Source organism: Sorex araneus, chromosome 3 (genome assembly GCF_027595985.1).
Source record: "Sorex araneus isolate mSorAra2 chromosome 3, mSorAra2.pri, whole genome shotgun sequence".
Taxonomy (NCBI): domain Eukaryota; kingdom Metazoa; phylum Chordata; class Mammalia; order Eulipotyphla; family Soricidae; genus Sorex; species Sorex araneus.
Window position 1 is genome coordinate 216,977,491 of NC_073304.1, and position 20,374 is coordinate 216,997,864.

The 20,374-nt window shown below is 41.5% G+C and overlaps 1 protein-coding gene across 5 annotated transcripts in view; it reads left to right on the top strand.

The window, feature by feature from the left end:
* CDK12 (cyclin dependent kinase 12) overlaps nt 1–20,374 on the top strand; it is a 99,865-nt gene that overhangs the window by 55,733 nt on the left and 23,758 nt on the right. For all 5 annotated transcript variants that reach the window (XM_055132976.1, XM_055132977.1, XM_055132973.1 and 2 more), the window contains exons 9-13: nt 6,298–6,375; nt 9,017–9,133; nt 10,272–10,403; nt 12,986–13,197; nt 16,814–17,263. In XM_055132976.1, coding sequence (XP_054988951.1) covers nt 6,298–6,375; nt 9,017–9,133; nt 10,272–10,403; nt 12,986–13,197; nt 16,814–17,263 — 989 coding nt within the window. The remainder of the gene's footprint in view (nt 1–6,297; nt 6,376–9,016; nt 9,134–10,271; nt 10,404–12,985; nt 13,198–16,813; nt 17,264–20,374) is intronic.

A 20,374-nucleotide genomic window follows, 5' to 3' on the forward strand; every position in this document is an offset into this window, starting at 1 on the left:
CACGACAGCTGTATAGAAGGCAGGCAACTTAACCCCTGTACAGTTTTTCTAGCCCCTTCCTTTTATTGTCATAATGAACTCAAGGATTTAAACATATTTGATTTGTAATTTATATGTTGTTTGGATTCCTGTTTAACTTGCAGTGAGTGTTTGTTCGGGTTAAATACTGCATTCTTTTGACAAAATCATAGTTGTTTTTGATAGTCTTTTTTTGTTTCCTGGTTCCAGGTGCATTATGTTTATTTCTCACCCTTGACACAGAATCAGACATGTCTCTAAAGGGATTTTACTTTCGCTGGAAATTAATAGTGACCATAATTTCTTTCTCAGCTGCATTGACCTCCATACTTTATGATTCCTAGTGAAACTCTGCATTTCACTACATCATTATTACAGATTTTATGCTAATTTTTAAAATAGGATTGTGACCATTATGTGAGGTTTGGGTTTTGTTTTTGTGCTGGTATTATTTAAATACAGGGTTTGATGATTATATTTTGGCAACAATTGGGCAGTGAAGTTTTGTCTTATTTTTTTCTCCTTCCTTCCTTCCTTTCTTCCTTTGTTCCTTCCTTCTTCCTTCCCTCCCTCCCACCCTCCCTCTTTCCCTTTCCTTCCTTTCCATTCCCTTCTTCTTCCTTCCTTCCCTCGCCCCTCCCTCCTCCATATCTGGCAGTGCTCAGGGCTTACTCCCGACTTAACACTCAGGGATCACTACTACTGACAGGGTTCAGGGGACCATATGGAGTGTTGGGGATTGAACCCTGGTCTGCCACCTGTAAGCAGATGCCCTACCCTCTGTGCTCATTCTCTGCCCCATGTGGTGAAATCGATAATACTTTTTCCTTCATTCCATCCCATCATTAGTGTTTTGTGTTTGTGTATGGTGCCAGGTCCATGACCTACAACTTCATACATGCAAGTCAGGTGCTCAACCACAGACCAGATCTCCAATCTCTAATGACTCATCTTTTTTGGAGGGAGGGGGAACTTGGACCATATCCAGTGGTGCTCAGGGCTTTTCCTGGCTTTGCACTCAGGGTTCACAACTGGCAAGGCTCCAAGGGACTATAGAGAGTGCCAGGGATTAAACCTGGGTCAGCCATCTGCAAGGCAAGCATCCTACCTACTGTACTATCTTTTCTGTACCCCAAATTTTACTGTTTAAAACATTCTTTGTGTTTTATTTTTGGACCATATCCAGTAGTGCTCAGTGGGTACTCCCTACTCAAGGTCACTCATTGTTTGCAGTCCTTGAGGAACCATGTGATGTTGGAGATCAAAACTGGGGAGAATTTACAGAGGATGTCATTATATTCTTTATCCAGATTCATTCATTAAATTTGTTGAACTTTTTACTTAAGGCATACAATAAATCATATAGATTTAAAATATATAGTTAGGGGCTGGACCAATAGCAGAGTGGGTAGGGCATTTGCCTTGCACACGGCGGACCTGGGTTCAATTCCCAGCATCCCATATGATCCCCTGAGTACAGAGCCAGGAGTAACCCCTGTGTATCACCGGGTGTGACCTAAAAAGCAAAATAAATAAATAAATTTGTAGTTAAGTTTTGACATGTAGAATACAGCAATGAACCTCATCACAACCAGGATAATGATCACCTCCACAAGTTTCTATATGCACCTTTGTCACAAGTCTTTTCAGAAGTGACAAAGACAGTTGTTGCAGGATCCTTGGCACTTTGGTAGAAGGGTGCAATGACTTTGTACATCAGTACTGCAAACTTGAATCAGTACTATAAACTATCATACACAAGTAATTTAAACCATAATTTAAAAATTCATTAGGGCCCAAGAAATAGTACAAGGTTTAGGGTGCTTGCCTTGCATGTGACTGCTCCCAGTTCTATCCCAGCACTGCATGGTCTCCCAAGTACCACGAGAGAACAACTCAGGTTTTAGGACTGTTGGGTTTTTCTCAAAAGGTAAAATACTTTAAATACTTCTCTTCTTGGGTCTGAGAAATAGTACAGTGAAAGAAGGTGCTAGCTTTGCGTGTTGCTGACCTGGGTTCAGTCCCCCTCACCACAGATAGCTTCCTGAGCCTGCCCAGGAGTGATCACTGAGCAGTCAGCTATTGCCCTACCCACCCCACCCTGTTAAAAAAAAAAAAAGTTTCTTCTAAAAAAAAAAAAGTTTCTTCTTTCCACATTGCCTTATTCTCAGGCAGCCGTTGCTCTGATTTCTATCATTTAAGTTTTTATTTCTTGGAATTTTATGTGAGGAATTATTAAAGCATTTGTTCATTTAGAAATATTTTGGCATCTTTTACTTAAAAATAATTATAATTAAATTTATTCATGTTTTTTTTGGGGGGAGGGGAATCACACTTGGCATTGTTTGCCTGCAGTACTCAGGTGACCATGCAGTCTTCTCTCATATGCAGTGCATGCACACTTGCTTTTCTTTTCTTTTGAACTATCTTTCTGTCCTTTAACGAATTTGGTTTTGTTTTTGTTTTTTGGGCCAAACCCAGCAGTGCTCAAGGGGTACTGCTCTGCACTTAGGAATCACTCCTTGCAGTACTGGGGGGACCCTATGGAATGCTGGGTATTGAACCCAGGTTGGCCATGTCCAAGGAAAACACCCAACCACTGTACTGTTATTTTGGCTTAGCTTTTACTAATTTTTAAGATTTTGCCAAATTTTCTTTTACATACACACATTAGAGGTATTAAGGGGTTCCAGTAAAGCAAATTGTAACACAATTTCAAAAGACTTTTTTATTATTACTGCATATAAAAGTTTTATTTACACTATACTGTAGTCTGTAAGAGCAACATTTGTACCCAAATTTTCAAAAAAAATTAATTATTTTAATTTTTTGCTTTTTGGGTCACACCTGGTGATGAACAGGGGTTATTCCTGCACTCAGGAATTACTCCTGGCGGTGCTCAGGGGACCATACGGGATGCTGGGAATTGAATCCAGGTTGGCCTCATGCAAGGCAAACGCTCTACCTGCTGTACTATCGCTCCCACCCTAAAAAAATTTCTTTTGGGGCCATACCTGACAGTGTTCATGCATCACTTCCAGCAGGGATTAGGGGATCATGAAATGTTAGGCCTCCTGAATGCAAGTATATGCTCTGAGCCCTTTCATCTGTTTCCCTGGTCATACTTCACTGTGACACAGACGCACGAAGTTAGCATATGCTGATGCTGGTGTGGGTTGCCAGAAACCTTCAATTTGAAAAAAATACATATGTTGCATGTAATATGTACTACACATTGCATAAAATGTACTTATGTATATACCCTGCTTTTTTTTTTTTTCCAGAACATTTTTTTTTTTGTTTCGGTTGGTGGCATGGGGTGATGGTAAGGCCACACCTGGAGGTGCTCAAGGCTTTCTACTTGATGGATTTGTGGGACCATATGTATTGATGGGGATCAAATCAGGCCAGTCCTATGCAAGTCAAGCAGCCTGCCCACTGTACTCTCTCTGATACCCCAGAACTTTCCTTCTTTTTTGTTTTTTGGGTCACACCCAGCAATGCTCATGGGTTACTCTGGGCTCTGCACTCAGGAATTAACCCTTTTGGCACACTCAGGGGATCATATGGGATGCCAGGGGTCAAACCTGGTTCAGCTATGTTCAAGGCACACATCCTACCTGCTATACTATAGCTCCAGTCTCTTGTTTTTGGAGGGTGCTATGTTGGTGATAATCAGGGCTTACTTCTGGCTCTGAACTCTGTGATCACTCCTGGTAGTGCTCGGGGACAAGACCCTATGGAATGCCAGGGATCGAACCTGGGTCAATCGTATGCAAGGCAAATACCCTACCCACTGTACTATCTCTGCAGCTCCAGAATTTTCCCCCTTAATATACTATTCCTAAGGTATTCTTATGTAAATGCAGTTAAGTTCAGAAAATGTAATACTAAATCACTATTTTTAGTAGGGTATTTTAACTTAACATTCATACTCTAAGTGTCAGTACCATATTTGTATCCAGAAACCAAAATTTCATCTGGTAAAGGATTCAACCTTAAAAATCATATATTCCATTTAGTTGTCATTCTTTAACTTTCTTAGCTTTTCTTTTACTTTCATGACATGTACTTTTTTTTTGAGGGGAGTGCTGTTTGGGGGGCCACACTGAGCAGTACGCAGAGGTTACTTCTGGCTTAAGGATCACTCTTGATGGTTTTGGAGAATTATATGGGATGCTGGAAATTTAACTTGCATGAGCCGTGTGCAACTCAAGCACGTCACCTGATATACTGTCTATCTCTCCAGCCCATGACATGTACATTTATGAAACTGTAGACCATTAAATACATATTTGTTAGGATTTTTTTTGTTATGGGACCATATTGCTTATGGGCTATTTTTGGCTCTGTTCTTGAGGGCTGTTTTTGACAATACTTGGGGCATCATAAGGTGTTGGTATGGATCAAGCAAAGCATGCTCTCTAGCCCTTTGAGCTATCTCCCCAGCTGAGGTTATGGGTTTTTGTCTGGAGTTCTCAAGTATTCTTTACAAGTCATCATTTTTGTGGGTTTGCGGGTTTTAGGGGATGGGGTCACATCACCTGTACTCAGAGTATACTTCTGCCTGTGGACTCAGGGAGCTCCTGGCGAGGCTCCAGAATGGTACCAGATATTGAACCCTAGTCAGCCACTATACTGTCTCTTGGCCCTACGCCTTCATATTTGTTCTTTTTTTTTTTTTTTTTCTCTTCTTTTTGGGTCAGCAATGGTCAGGGGTTACTCCTGGCTCTGCACTCAGAAATTACTCCTGGTGGTGCTCGGGGGATCATATGGGATGCTGGGAATTGAACCCTGGTCGGCTTTGTGCAAGACAAAAGCCCTACCCGTTGTACTATTGCTCCAGCCCCGTAATGTCTTTTTTGCCCCACTAGTTTCCACGTGGCTGTAATTTATGGAGAGCTAAGTGGAAACTATATAAATATGTCAACATAAATTTGAAAGATCATTTCAGAATTTTAGAGCTAGTCTGTTCACACACTTTACAGATATGAGTGCCAGGATAGCTATAATACAATGCACCTTCTCAGGATCAATTAATGAAAAATTTTAATATTTTCTTTTTCAAAATTGCTGAATATCCTTCTGAAATTAAAGTGTGGCTTTTTTAAAAAAGTATTTAGTTATTTCCTTAATTTAATTCGCAAGTGGAATTGATAGGAAAGGATACTTAACACTCCTTCTTTATTTGTAGACTATCTTTTACAAGCAACAAAAATTTGATCTTATTCAAGAAAGGGGGAAAAATTCATGTGTGTGTTGGTCACACTTAGAGGTTGTGGGGGTGGGGGATTAAACCTGGGCCTCTCATATCCAAAAAAGTGCTCCAGGACCAGGGCATAGTACAGCAGTTAATGCTCATGTCTGGATTCAAGTCCTCAAAAGCACCTGGTCCCCAAGCACTGCCAGGGTGGCCCAAGTATGCCTAGCACCGCAGGGCCTCAGCAGCATTGCATCCTCAGGCTCTTGCAGTAAACCACTGGCCTGGTTGGAAGAATTATTGGTGGCAGGCTCGAGAGATGTATGTAGTATTGCTGAAACTGGTATGATTTCCAGCACCCACTTCTCAAGCACCATCAGGAGTGACCCCCAAGGACAGAGCCAGGAAAGCCCTGACTACCATGGGTTGTGGCCCAGAAACAAAAATCCTAGGGCTAGGAGAGATAGTACAGCACACTGTGTGCTTGCCTTACATATGGCTGACCTGGGTTTGATCCCAGACACCCCATATGATTGCTCAAGCACCATCAAGAGTGATTCCTCGGGCTGAAGCGATAGCACAGCGGGTAGGGCGTTTGCCTTGCACGCGGCCGACCCAGGTTTGATTCCCAGCACCCCATATGGTCCCCTGAGCACAGCCAGGGGTGATTCCTGAGTGCAGAACCAGGAATAAATAACCCCTGTGCGTCGCCAGGTGTGACCCAAAAAGCAAAAAATAAATAAATATGAGTGATTCCTGAATGCAAAGCCTGGAATAACCCGGAGCACAGCTGGATGTGGCCCCAAAACAAAGAATTTCTGAAAAGTCCCACAAGTCTCCTGAGGACCACTTTGGAAAAATGCCCCTCCACCACCACCAAAGAAGAAGCATGTGCTCCAGTCTGTGGAGTTATCGCTTAGACCTGTGAAATAAATAATTTTCGGAAACTCAGACACAGTTTTGAGCTAATTTACAAATGGTGACTATATTCGGAAATAATAAAGATAATTTATTTATTGAGGCACATTTGTAAGTGACTTCAGAACTTTTTCTCCTGACCTTTTTTTTATTCTTTCTAGATGTATCCTTGGGGAACTCTTCACAAAGAAGCCTATCTTTCAAGCCAATTTGGAACTGGCTCAGCTAGAACTGATCAGGTACACCTGTGCATGTGCTCTGAGTTTCCAGGTGTGATAGGTAATATCATCTAATTTCTAACAGTTTTTCATCATTTCACTTACATGATTTTATGCTTCTTGTGTCCAAGTAAGTTTCTTTCCATTTTTTTTTTTCTTGTCTTTTGGCCATACCTGGCAAATGCTCAGTGGTTACCCCCAGTTCTATGGTTAGGAATTACTCCTGGCAGTACTCCAGGAACCAGAAAATACCATGAATCAAACTGAGGTGCTCCATCTGCAGGGCATGTTCCTTAATCCCCTGTACCATATCTGTAGCCCCAAGATCAAATTTTTTCAAACATTTACTGAACCTCTGTTGTAATAGATTTCTTTCTATTATGCTTTAGGATTCTGAGGTAAATAAGATAGCTGCACTTCTACCTTTTAGAATATAGCATATAAATAGATATGTAATCTGTGATATTATGGAACCTATGAAATCTAGTATTTGGTGTGAGGACCTGGGATTGGGATAGAATTTTTTTTTTCTTTTTGGGTCACACCCAGCGATGCTCAGGGGTTACTCCTGGCTCTGCACTCAGGAATTGCTCCTGGCAGTGCTTGGGGGACCATATGGGATGCCGGGGATCGAACCGGGTAGTCTGTGTGCAAGGCAAACGCCCTACCCGCTGTGCTATCGCTCCGGCCCCTGGCATGGAATATTTTTATTTATTTGTTTTTGCTTTTTGGGTCACACCCGGCGATGCAAAGCGGTTAACTCCTGGCTCTGCACTCAGGAATTACTCCTGGCGGTGCTCAGAGGACCATATGGAATGCAGGGCAAATGCTTTACCTGCTGTGCTATCGCTGCAGCCCCATGGGATGGAATATTTTTGTTTAATCAAGATATTACACAGCCTATTTAGTGCTCAGAAAACCAACCATATAGCGTTGGTGATTGAACCTTGGCCTCCAGCATGGGAGACATGTCCTCTAGTTTTATGAACTATTTCTCTGGCCCCTGTTTGGTGCTATTGGTAGGGTTTGTTGTTGTTGTTTTTGGGAGGGGTTGTTTTGTTTTGTTTTTTTTTTTGCTTCGGGGCCTTGCCTGGTGGTGCTCAGGGCTTAATCCTAGCTCTGTGCTCAAGGATCACTACTGGGTGGGCTTGGGGGACCATTTGGGGTGCTGGGGATCGAAGTCGGGTTGGTCACATGTAAGGCAAGTACTATCATTCTAGCCTCTTTCTTGGGGAAATTTGGAGGGGCCTTTTTATTGGTGCTCAGGGCTACTCCTGCCTCAGTGGTTGCTACCAGTGTGCTCATGGGGCTGTGTGATGCTGGAGATCAGTGCTGGCCTCCTCCTTGCAAAATCATGCACTCTAGCTGTAACTCTGACCCTGCCTATTTATTTTTCAAATACAGTAGTAAAGAGTATATAAACAACTAATACAGACTTATTTTGAGAGGGCGTTTCTAATGTTTAGATGATCCAGAGATCACTCCCAGCAATCACTCCCAGCAATACTAATATAGACTAATACAGATACTAATACATTATAGTGTTAATCTATAGTAATACTAATATAGATACTAATATTAATATAGACTTATTTTGAGGCAGCTCCCAATGGTTAGATGTCCTAGAGACCACGTTCAGCGATACTCAGCTAACCAGACTGGTTCAGTGTCCAGGCCTAGCCATACCATGACCAGGGGTATAATCAGCAGTATTGAGGTGTCATCCTGATATAAGGGATTGAACTCAGTCTCAACACATGAAAATCCTGCACTCTGGCCCTTTGAGCTTTTTCCTAACTCTGGTGGAGATTTTTTATTTTGCAGGGATGGTGGGTGTGTGGCCACACTCAGTAGTTTGATCAGGGCTTACTCCTTGATCTAAGTACAGGGATCACTCCTGGCAGTGCCCAGGGGATCATATGCAGTGACAGGCACTGGATTGTGTGCAATGCAAGCATTTTAACTATGTCCTCTAGTCTCTTTGGCCTCAAGTGAACATTTTAAAAAAGTTTTGGGTTTGGTTTTTGACCCACACCAGCTGTGGTCTGCAGTTATTCCTTGCTCTGTGCTCATGGGACCATATGTGGTGCCAGGGATCGAACCCAGGGTTTTGTGTGCAGGGCAAAGTACCTTACCCACTGTACTTTATCTTGCTCACAACTAGATATTTATAGTCGGGAGATTATAACTCATTATTTGTAGGGCAATAAAATTGATTGCCCATTAAAATTTCCAGTCTTGGATCTGGAGCTATAATATAACGTATTGCACACAGTTGACCCAGGCTTAATCCTCAGACCCCCAGATAGTCCCTTGTGCCTGCCAGAAGTATACCCTGAACACCTCCAGGTGTAGCCTAAGAAACCAGCCTTTTAATATTATCAAATAGAAGAAAATTAGTAAAACCAATGTGGAGAATTAAAAACATTTTACAGAGCAAATCATTTTGGATTATTATGCCAATTTTCTCATCACTGGCTTGTAATCCGTTTCTTTCTGTCCTCTTCCATCTATTTGTAAAGGTCATGTTTTATCTTTCTGCATGCCCTCTAAAAAGTCAAGATATCCCAGACCCCAGGAGGTAATCATTTCTGCTTCTATAAACTCCATAATTCATGATGCTGACTCACTTCCTTGTTCTTGTCTTTTGCTTCATTTTTAGTCGACTCTGTGGTAGCCCTTGTCCAGCTGTGTGGCCTGATGTTATCAAGCTGCCGTATTTCAATACCATGAAACCGAAGAAGCAATATAGACGGCGTCTTAGAGAAGAATTTTCTTTGTGAGTCTTACAGAAATGAACATTAGTTTCTATGTTTGGTATTAAGAAATTTTCCTGCCCTAGGGAAATTTTCTTTATTTTTTAATGTTTTTAAATTATTAAACATCAACTTAAAAATTAGTAAACATTAATTTATATTTTTTCTATTTATTTTGGCTATACGCTGTAAGAAAATATTTTATTTTTGTCCAGTTGTTGATTTGACATAGCTCTTTTTTAATGATATAAGGGAAATGTCCCAGGACCTCATACATGTAAGACCCTTATCACTTTTTTTTTTTTACTTTCCTCTTCTAAAGACTTTAGATAGTAGGAACCTATTTTTAAAATATTCGCCCTCCCCTTTTTTTTGTGGAAGAGTAATACCCAGAGATGATGAGGGGTTACTCCTGGCTCTGTACCAGGAATTACTCTTTGTAGACTTGGAGGACCATATGGGATGGTGGGGATCGAACCTAGGGTTGGCTGCATGCAAGGCAAACACAGCTCCCATGTTTCAGGTTTTGATGTATACACTTAACATATCTCCTGACCACCAAAGTGTCAAGACCCTCCACCAATACCCCTGTGTCAGCTCTCTCTCTCTCTCTCTGTCTCTCTGTCTCTCTTTCTCTCTCTGAAGAGAAGATAGTTTTTTATTCAAGCTTACTTGAAAGATGTGAGAGGAGAGAAAGAGAGAACAAAGACAGCAAAAAAACATAAAGACAAGCAAGCATAGAGACATGTTCAAGGAAGATCACTGACTTGAAAAGCACACCTCTGTTCCATCTCTTTATCCCACCCTCCTCTTCTCCCACTAGTCTTGGTTTTCCACCAGCTTTGGAATCTAGGACCAAGGGTTGGTTATCATTTGATACTGTCCCTTCTCTTGTTTTGAGAAACCTATTTAATTTTGAACATGTCTTGTAGTCTTTTTGTTATTTCCAAGACAAAGAGAATGAAACTGTTAGTTTCATATTTCTACTTGAATTAAAAATTTGCTTGAATCAATTTTGACAGCAACTTTTTTGTGTTAGCTCACTTCCACTTGCCTTTCTACAACCATAGTACTAGAAATTCAGAGATAACACAAGATTACTGCTCTGAACTGTAGCTATAGCATCAGATGTGAACTTGTTTATTTTCTTCCTTTCCACAGCATTCCTTCAACAGCACTTGATTTGCTAGACCACATGCTGACACTAGATCCTAGCAAGCGATGCACAGCTGAACAGACCTTACAGAGTGACTTTCTTAAAGATGTTGAACTCAGTAAAATGGCCCCTCCAGAGTAAGTACTGATAATCCTAAATACCCCTCTAAGCTTCAGGAGATGAGAAGATAAAAACAATAGAATTGTTTTAAATGTTTTAAAGTAACTGTAAATGATTGAGTCCCAAGTGGGGAGGTGTCCTTAAGTAATGTGATTCTTCATAGGAGGTCTGTTGTCTTTTTTTAATTTTCTTGTCTTATGTAATAGATTAAGATAAGATACGATTATAATTTGACTGTTTTCTTTTTGTTCTGTTTTTTTTTGTTGGGCCCATGCCTGTCTGTGCTCAGGGTTCTACTCCTGGCTCTGTTCTCAGGGATTCCTGGCAGGGCATGGAGAAACCATATTTGGTATGGGGGATTAAACCTGAGTGGGCTGTAGACAGGGCAAGCACTTTTGTGGCTATTTTATGTCTCTTGCCCACAAGCTATTTTTGTCTCTGGATCCAGAGCATATTGCCTTTGCTTGTTGTTTTTTTTTTCTTTTTGGGCCACACCCAGCGATGCTGGGGGTTACTCCTGGTTCTGCACTCAGGAATCACTCCTGGCAGTGCTTGAGGGACCATATGGGATTCCGGGGGGTCAAACCCGGGTTGGCGATGTGCAAGGCAAATGCCCTATCCGCTGTATTATCTCTCCGGCCCCCGTATGTTACCTTTGAAAGCATTCCTTTTCTCTTATACTCATAATTATCCTATTTGCTTGAATTTCCTATGTGGAATGACCATGTATGTCCCACACTTGCAAGAAGTGTGGTTTTTGTTTTACTCTATTAGGTTTGGTTTTTGGGTCATACTTGGTCATGCTCAGGGATCACTCCTAGTGGTACTCAAGGAACCATATGGTCCCAGGGAACTTAATGAATTGAAATGCACTAAATAGCATGTTAGTACATGAATAGGTAGTTCATCACAAATACGATTATTCTAGAGAAATGTCCGAATTCATTTACTATGCTACAATTTTGATACTTTGAATATAACTTAAGATACTTAAGCTTTTTCTTAAATATGGGGCTTTTAATAGATTTTATCTGTAGTAATCTATTACAGTAAAATTTGACCTACTTGGACTGCTTGATATGAAAAATCTGAAAATTAATTATACTAAAATATACTAATAACTCCCATCAATGGTAATATCCAGTTGGAAATTTCATGGACATAAATACAGTTTTTGGGCCCTCTCAGATTAACTGACACATAAATTGATTTTTTTTGGTTTTGTATTTGGGCCACACCTGGTGGTTCTCCAGGCTTACTCCTGACTCTGCCCTTAGGGATCATTCCTGGATCAAATTTGGGTGTGTCAAGTGCAAGGCAAATCCCTTACCTGCTGTACTATCACTCTGGGATGCCGGGGATCGAACCCGGGTCGGCCGCGTGCAAGGCAAACGCCCTACCCGCTGTGCTATCGCTCCCCCCCCCCCCCCCCCGTGATTTTAAATTGAAGTGATTTTTTCATGGCATATCATGTAGTTGCTGGGGATCATGATGCTAGGGATCGAACCCAGGGCAGCCACATGCAAGGCAAACAGTTACTGTACTATCTCATATCTTATCATATACTTACTATCTTATTCATGTCTAATTGAAACATGACCAGTAGATTTCTGCTTTTTTCTTATTGTGGTAAGCAAGAACTATTATAAAACTTAACTGGTTAATCAAAATAAGGGTCTTTATTATAACAGGCATGTCTCTGGTATTAGCACAATTTTCATTTCTCATCCTGGAAGTCTTTTTTGTTTTGTTTTGTTGTGGGGCTTTTTTGTTTGTATTTTTGTGTGCCATACCTGGCTATGCTACATTCAGGAGTTAATCCTGGTGGTGTTTAGGGACCATAGGGCATGTTGGGGATCGAACCCCAGTTAGCTGTGTTCAAGAAAAGCCCTCTACCTGCTATACTCCTGGCGGTTCTCGGGGGGACCATATGAGATGCTGGGAATCAAACCCAGATCAGCCGTGTGCAAGGCAAACGCCTTACCTGCTGTGCTGTTACTCCAGCCGTCTTATTTTAATTTTTGTGTTAAACACCTGGCAGTGCTTGGGGCTCACTTTTTTTTTTCTTTTTCTTTTTGGTCACACCCAGCGTTGCTCAGTGGTTTCTCCTGGCTCTGCACTCAGGAATTACTCCTGGCCATGCTTGGAGGACCATATGGGATTCGGGATTAAACTTGAGTCAGCCTCGAGCAAAGCAAATGCCCCTTTATACTATTGCTCCAGCCCCTCAGGGCTTACTCTTACAGATAGCTTCTTGTAGGCTCAAATGACCATATAGGGTGTTGGGGATTGAACTCCATTGGCTACATGCAAGAAAGCACCTTATCTTCTGTACTATCTCTCCAAACCTTATTACTGAAGTCTTAAAGCTTTGAGACTTCTGGGGTTTTATTTCCTCAGATAACCACATACAGTAATTAGTTCTACAGTATCTATCTATTACACTTTATTTTTTACTGGTCATTTTTTTGTTGTTGTTTGTTTTCCTCTGCTTCCCATTTCCCACTGATCTTTACTTTCCCAGTTTAATTTCTTGTTCTAACAGTCTCTCACTACCACATTCCCATATATGTTTCTACTTTGCTTTGTCTTTTTTCAGCCTTCCCCATTGGCAAGATTGCCATGAATTATGGAGTAAGAAACGACGACGACAGCGACAAAGTGGTGTTGTGGTAGAAGAGCCACCTCCACCCAAAGCCTCTAGGAAAGAAACTACCTCAGGAACAAGTGCTGAGCCTGTGAAGAACAACAGCCCAGCACCACCTCAGCCTGCTCCTGTCAAGGTGGAGCCTGGGGCTGGGGATGCAATAGGTCAGTGCTAGATTGGTTCCTTTGTGCTTTTATTAAGCAACTGCATTTTGGCAGGTTTTGAACATCAGGATCAAAAAGGGTTTGTGTGTTAAAAAAAAAGGGGGGGGTTTGTGTGTGTACGTTCAGTGAAGCATTAATAAAAAGAACAGTTTTCCTGGTTTCCTAATTATAGGGAGGAAATAAACCAGGTCTTGCACATGTGTTGTAGAAAATCTACAATAGATTTTTCTCCATATAATAAGGAGCTCTATTTTAAACCTTTGTGAATTAAGCCACATTTACGGTTTATTCACCCATGGCTCATCACTGTATCATTGTTCGTCGATTTACTCAAGTGGGCACCATTAACATCTCTATTACACTCAGCCCTGAGACTTTAGCAGCCTCTCCTTACTCGTCTTTCCCAGCAATTGGAGGCTCTTTTAGGGCCAGGGGAATGAGACCTATTTTTACTGTTATTGGCATGTCAAATACGCCACAGGTAGCTTGCCAGGCTCTGCCATGTGGGCGGGATACTCTCGGTAGCTTGCTGGGCTCTCCGAGAGGTATGTATATATCTGTTACTGTATTTGGGATATGAATATGCCACAGGGAGCTTGCTGGGCTCTCCCAAGCAGGCAATGGACTCTCAGTAGCCTGTCAGGTTCTCCAAGAGGGAGAACTAGGCTATTTGATGTCCTGGAGCTTGGTTTTATAGTCTCTGGATGTTGGCCATTGATGGGATTACACGGCACCAGGGAGCTGTCTATGGGTGTTACTGCCTAACCATATGTATGTATGGCTCATATAAATTGGAACCCTGTTTATGGTGAATTTGATAAGATATCCTAGAATCTATATTTCATTAAATCACAATTACTGGGGCCAGAGCTATACTATAGCAGGTCAGAGTGTTTTTGTCTTGCATGGGGCCAACCCAGGTTTGATTTCCAGCACCTTGGGTTGGAACATATGGTTCCATGAGCACTGCCAGTAATTTCTGAGTGCAGAACCAGGAGTAACCCCTGAGCATCACTGGCTGTGGCCCCAAAACAAATCACAATTACGAACTGTAGTTAGTCCCATAAACTATTTTAATATATACAAAAGTTGGAGCCAGAGAGATAATACAGAGATTAAGGACCTTGCCTTGTACACAGCTAACCTCATTTCCATCCCCAGCAAGAAATACGGGCTGCCAGGGGTAAGCCCTGAATATTACCAGATGTATGCCCCCCCTTCTTCCTCCCTTAAAAAAAAAAGTAAATAGGTAAATCCAAAAACTGATGATTATGAACTGTTACATATAAGTAGTTCATGGTACCACCAATTTTTCTGAACTACAGACTTTTTTTTTTTTTTTGGGTCACACCCAGCGGTGCATAGGGGTTACTCCTGGCTCTGCACTCAGGAATCACCCCTGGTGGTGCTCAGGGAACGATATGGGATGCTGGGAATCGAACCCGGGTCGACCACGTGCAAGGCAAACGCCCTACCCTCTGTGCTATTGCTCCAGCCCCACTACAGACCTTTTTTTTACTGTCTTTCCTTGTCCACCTGTAGTAGTGTGGCACTCATGCTGGCTGCACATTCGAATCAACTAGGAAAGGGATTGGAGCAATAGCACATCTGATAGAGTGCTTATCTTGCATGTGGTCATCCTAGGTTTGATCTGTAGCATCCCATTTAGTCCCCTGAGCCTTGCTAGGAGTGATCCTTGAGTGAAGAGAAGGAGTAAGCCCTGAGTACTGCTGAGTGTGGCCCAAAAACTCCCACCCCCAGCCCCAAAAGAAGAAGGATAATTTAGAAAGCTTTAGAAATTGGGAGGGAAGGTTAAGGTTTCTCAAGAGGTGCTTAGGAGGTCTAGAACTCTTTCCTAATGGTTTTCAATCAACCAGGCCAATTTTACTGCAAGGATAAGCAGTGTTGCTCAGGTCCTGCAGTGCTTGAAATTATCTGGATCACCAAGAGGTGTTTGGGGGTGTCCAGGGCTAACCCTTGCGAATGCTCCAGGCACTGTGTCCTGGGGACCATAAGATTCTGGGAATAGAACCAGGGTCTGCTGCATGCAAGGCATAGCCATTAAACTTCCCAGAATCAAAGCTTTAAAAATGAATGTCCTAGGGGCTGGGTAAGCAAACACTGCTGAGAGTGGCCTTTGAATATATGAGTGTGACCCCAAAACCAAAAGAAAAATTCCTCTGAGCAATTTTTAATTGTCTCAGGATGGAGATAGGAAGCATTTGAATTTTAAAATTTCTCCTAGGAATTCTAATATGTAGGAAGGGTTGAAAATTACCTTGAAGAATATAGTATAAATAAGTCAGTCTCGTTCAAAATACAGAGATAGTTTATAAAATAAATGATGCATAATATACATAATTTATTATTTAGGTGTTTGGGCTACATTCTACTTACAGTACTTAGGATAGCATGTTTTTCCCAGAATGGTACCCAAGGTTCCAACATGCAGAGCAAGAACTCCAGCCCTTTGAGCAATCTCCCCAACCTATTCCTCAGTGGCCTGGGTCTGTGCTCAGAAGACCATGTGTGATGTAGAGATTCTAACTGCAGCCACATGCAATACTATTTTTCCTCTGGCTCTGCTTTTTATTTTGTTTTGAGGCCACACTTAGCATTAAGGGCTTACTCATGTTGAGCCTCAGGGGACCATTCATGGTACTGGGAATCCAACCTAGGTCTCTACATGACCCTTTTTTTTTTTTTTTTTTTTTTTTTTTTTTTTTTTGCTTTTTGGGTCACACCCGGCAATGCACAGGGGTCATTCCTGGCTCATGCACTCAGGAATTACCCCTGGCGGTGCTCAGGGGACCATATGGGATGCTGGGATTCGAACCCGGGTCGGTGGCGTGCAAGGCGCAAACGCCCTCCCCGCTGTGCTATCACTCCAGCCCACATGACCCTATTTTTAAGAGGGAAAAAATAAACGGGCTGAAAAGAAAATACAGCAGGTATGGTGCTTGCCTTGAACATAGCTAACTCAGATTTGATATGGTCCCCCGAGGACAGCCAGGAGTAATTCCTAAATGCAGGGTCAGAAATAACCCCAGAGCATTGCCAGGTGTGACCAAAAACTAAAAACATTTAAAAAGTCTATCATGACAATTTGAAGCTTGAAAAATAAGTTTTTGTTTGTGTGGTACACCTATCAATACTCAGGAATTACTTGTGGTTCTGATGTCACTCCTGATGTCACTCAGATGTCACTCTTGATGGTGCTCAAGGGACCACATAGTGCCGAGGGATTGAATTTTTGACATGGAAAGCATGCATTTAGCCCTTTGAGCTATCTTTCCTGCTCCACAGTGAAGTTTCAGGTCCAAAATGATAGTACAGTAGTTAGGGATTTTTCCTTACACGTGACTTACCGACCCCCTGTTCTATTCCTGACATCTATATAATTCCACAGGCACCCCAAGGATTCACACCTGAACACTGCCAGATGTAGCTGTGTTCATTCCCATTCCCCACCCCACCCCTAACTCCCAAAAGAAAAATAATTTATTAACTGGATAGTATTAAGTTGTTGCCAGTTGAAGAACACAGATCTTTAGGAGTAAGACAAGGTCCTTTCGCTTCCTCATTCTCTTATATTGGCTCCACTGTCTTTCCACAGGTCTTGGTGACATCACACAGCAGTTGAATCAAAGTGAATTGGCAGTGTTACTGAATCTTCTGCAGAGCCAAACTGACCTGAGCATCCCTCAGATGGCACAGCTGCTTAACATCCACTCCAACCCAGAGATGCAGCAGCAGCTGGAGGCCCTGAACCAGTCCATCAGTGCCCTAACAGAAGCTACTTCCCAGCAACAGGACTCAGAGCCTGTGGCCCCAGAAGAGTCTTTGAAGGAGGCACCCCCTGGTCCAGTGGTCCAGTCTTCAGAACAGACAACTCCTGAAGCTTCAAGCACACCAGCTGACATGCAGAATATGTTGGCAGTTCTCTTGAGTCAGCTCATGAAAACCCAGGAGCCAGCAGGCAACCTGGAAGATAACAACAGTGACAAGAACAGTGGGCCACAGGGGCCTAGAAGAACTCCCACAATGCCACAGGAGGAGGCAGCAGGTAAACAGACCGGTCATGAATCTCATTGAGCTCAGGTGCTGTTGATCCTCTTAAAAATCTTTTAACAGTTTCTTTTTTACATCAATGCCTCAGTTTCAGTTTCTCTGTATAAAAAACCTAGTCTACAGGAAAAACATAGCACCAAGTGATGTATTTCTTGTGAAGCTTTTTTTACTAAGTCTCAAAGCACCTTTCAGACACTGCTTAATTTCCCATTTACTAGGAACTAGGTAAGTACATACCCTTTGTTCTAATGCAATGAACCCATAACTTGCTGGTGCACCACTGTAAGTATAGTGGCCAACTAGTGCTAGGCACATGAATATCAACTTTTCAAACCATTATTACATTTATTCTAGTGTAGTGGATGCTGGATATCAGAGTCTTGCCTGGAAGATACAGTCAACAAAATCCTAATGAAATACTGTTAACGCCTCAAAAAAAAAAAAAGGAATATTTCTAAGTAGATAGCCAACATCATACATTTCATTTCCAAAAAGATAAAGCATATGTAAATGATTTCTTTGTTGGTTGGTTCCTGAGACCACTGAATGGACCACAGATTAGGAAGTGAGCAATTTATAAAGAAAAATACCCAAGGAAAAAATACATATCTTGAGCTTTTGTGATCACAGCATGAATTTATGTAAGAGAAAAAAGAAGTTAAAATTTTCTGATCAACTTGGAAATTTCCATTATCTATGAAGATACCATGAGTTGGGTAAGGAGATGAGGCACAAGGTACACTAATCTTTAGGGTCCTACATTGACATTTCATATGAAATGGTGCAGAAAGTGTATTTCCACTTGTAAGGTCAAGTATATGAACTATTCTTCGTATATAAAACTTACTAAAACTGGAAGGAAACCAAATAAAATAACTCCCCTTTACAGATAGGGAAACTACTATCCTCCAGGGGAGCTCACATAAGTCTGCCTGTGTTTTCATTTGAACCATTTTATACCAGATCTCATAGCTCAGTTTCTTAATTTTTTTTTATAGAATGTGTTTGTTTTGTTTTGGTTTGGTTTTTGGACCATGTCTGGTGGTGCTCAGGGCTTTCTCCTGACTCTGCACTCAGAGATCACTCGTGGCAGGCTTGAGGAAATATGGGATGCCAGGGATCGAACCCAGATTGGCCACATGAAGGGAAACACCTTACCCACCATATTATCACTCCAGCCCCTATAAAGTATCTTTTAAGTCATTTTTTTTTTCAATTGTGTTGCTAAGGGTTCTTTTTGAAGAAACTACAAAACAAGGGGGAACAACGAAAGTGCACATTTAAAAGTAAGGCTGATCCCCTTGTGTCTTACCTCTTAAACCCTGCTTCTCTCCCCTGCAGCTTCTCAGGAAAAATTTTTGGCTCTAATCAAATTCCTGGAAGGAAGTGGCTCAAAGTAAATAATAGTGATTGATATTTACCCTTTACTTAAACAAGAAAGCTATCAGCAAATGGTTAAATTAAAATTAAGGAATTAAGGTCTGGCCTTTGATCAGAAATTGTTGGTTTTCTGTTTCAGTGGAACGTGAAATTGTCACTCTTAATTTTTACAGTCATGCCTGGATTAACATTACCAGTTGGTGTTTCCCATGCCCCTTTTACTCTTATTTCTTCCCAATCTTCTCATATTTTGTTGGCCATTTTGTTTTCTCATATCACTCATTATCACTACCACAAGAGGGCAGACTAAACTAGCCACAGAGAATTACTATCACTTTTGCTACCACTTAACAACTTGTTACTTGTTGAAAAGGGGCTTTGTTTGCATTTAAGTTATTTCTGCATTTCATGAAGGCTTTCTTTAGTATGTACTGAAATATTGTTAACATTTTCAATCCCAAAACAGTGCATTTTTAAAATATAATCTTTATTTTTAATCATCTGGAAGTAAAATTGATTAACTTAACTGTGAGCCAGAGAGATAGTAAAGGGGTTACTTGTCTTGCAACCTGATTCAGTCCCAGCACTGAGAACTTCGGTGAGTGAGCACAGAGCCAGGAATACCTCCTAAGCACTGTAGGGTATGGCTCAACCTACCTCCTCCCTAATTTTATTAGTTATACTTTAATGATTCCTTTCAGTTAGCTGATATTTCAACTTTGAAGTTGTTTTCATCTATGCACGAGAATTTGATTTCAAAATTAGTTCTGTTGAAACATAAATAGGCTATTTACATAAGGCCAATTTAAATATGAAAAGTGGGATACTGCTAGAAAATATAAGCTTAGTTTTGCCCATTTTTGCAGTAGACATTTTTAAAAGCTTTTTTTTTGTTTTGTTTTATTTTTTGCTTTTTGGGTCACACCTGGCGATGCACAGGGGTTACTCCTGGCTCTGCACTTAGGAATCACCTCTGGCGGTGCTCAGGGGACCATATGGGATGCTGGGAATCGAACCCGGGTCGGCTGTGTGCAAGGCAAACGCCCTACCCGTTGTGCTATCGCTCCAGCCCCTTAAAAGCTTTTTGTCCTCAGTATTTAACAAAACAAAACCGGTATTCCATTTCATGAACATTTCAAAAGTATATTTTCATGGGATTTTTTTGGGGGGGTGGGTGGGTGCCAAGAATTTAATCCTGGGCCTCATACATGGGGAGCATATGTTCTACCACTGAACAAGTACTATCCTGATAAATACTTGGGAAAATATCTGGTACTGCGATGTTTCTGTGTAGTTTAAATGTAGTATTTACAGCAATAAGCTCTGTAGATCTTTGTGATACAGCTCACTCTCTTTTAGGAGTTTCACTCTCCAAGTTGTGAGTTTTCCATAGCTAAGTTTAATTTATTTATGTTTTATTTTTCCTACCACCTAGTCATCCAGCAGTCAGTCAACAAGTAATTGAAGTGGGTACAGTATCCCAATAGGGTAACCAACTTGTCACTGGATTGTACTGGTGTGTGTGTTGGGGGGGTGTGGGTGAGTAACCAGCTTGTCACTGGACTATACTGTTTGTGTGTGTGTATGTGTGACATATTCATTTGGGTAACCAACTTGCTACTGGGTATGGGGGGTGAGGGGAGACAGAGGGAGGGAAAGAGGGGGAGAGGTGGGGGAGGGATGAAAGAAGAGAAAGAGTTGTATCTGTGTTGGGTAATCAGCTTGC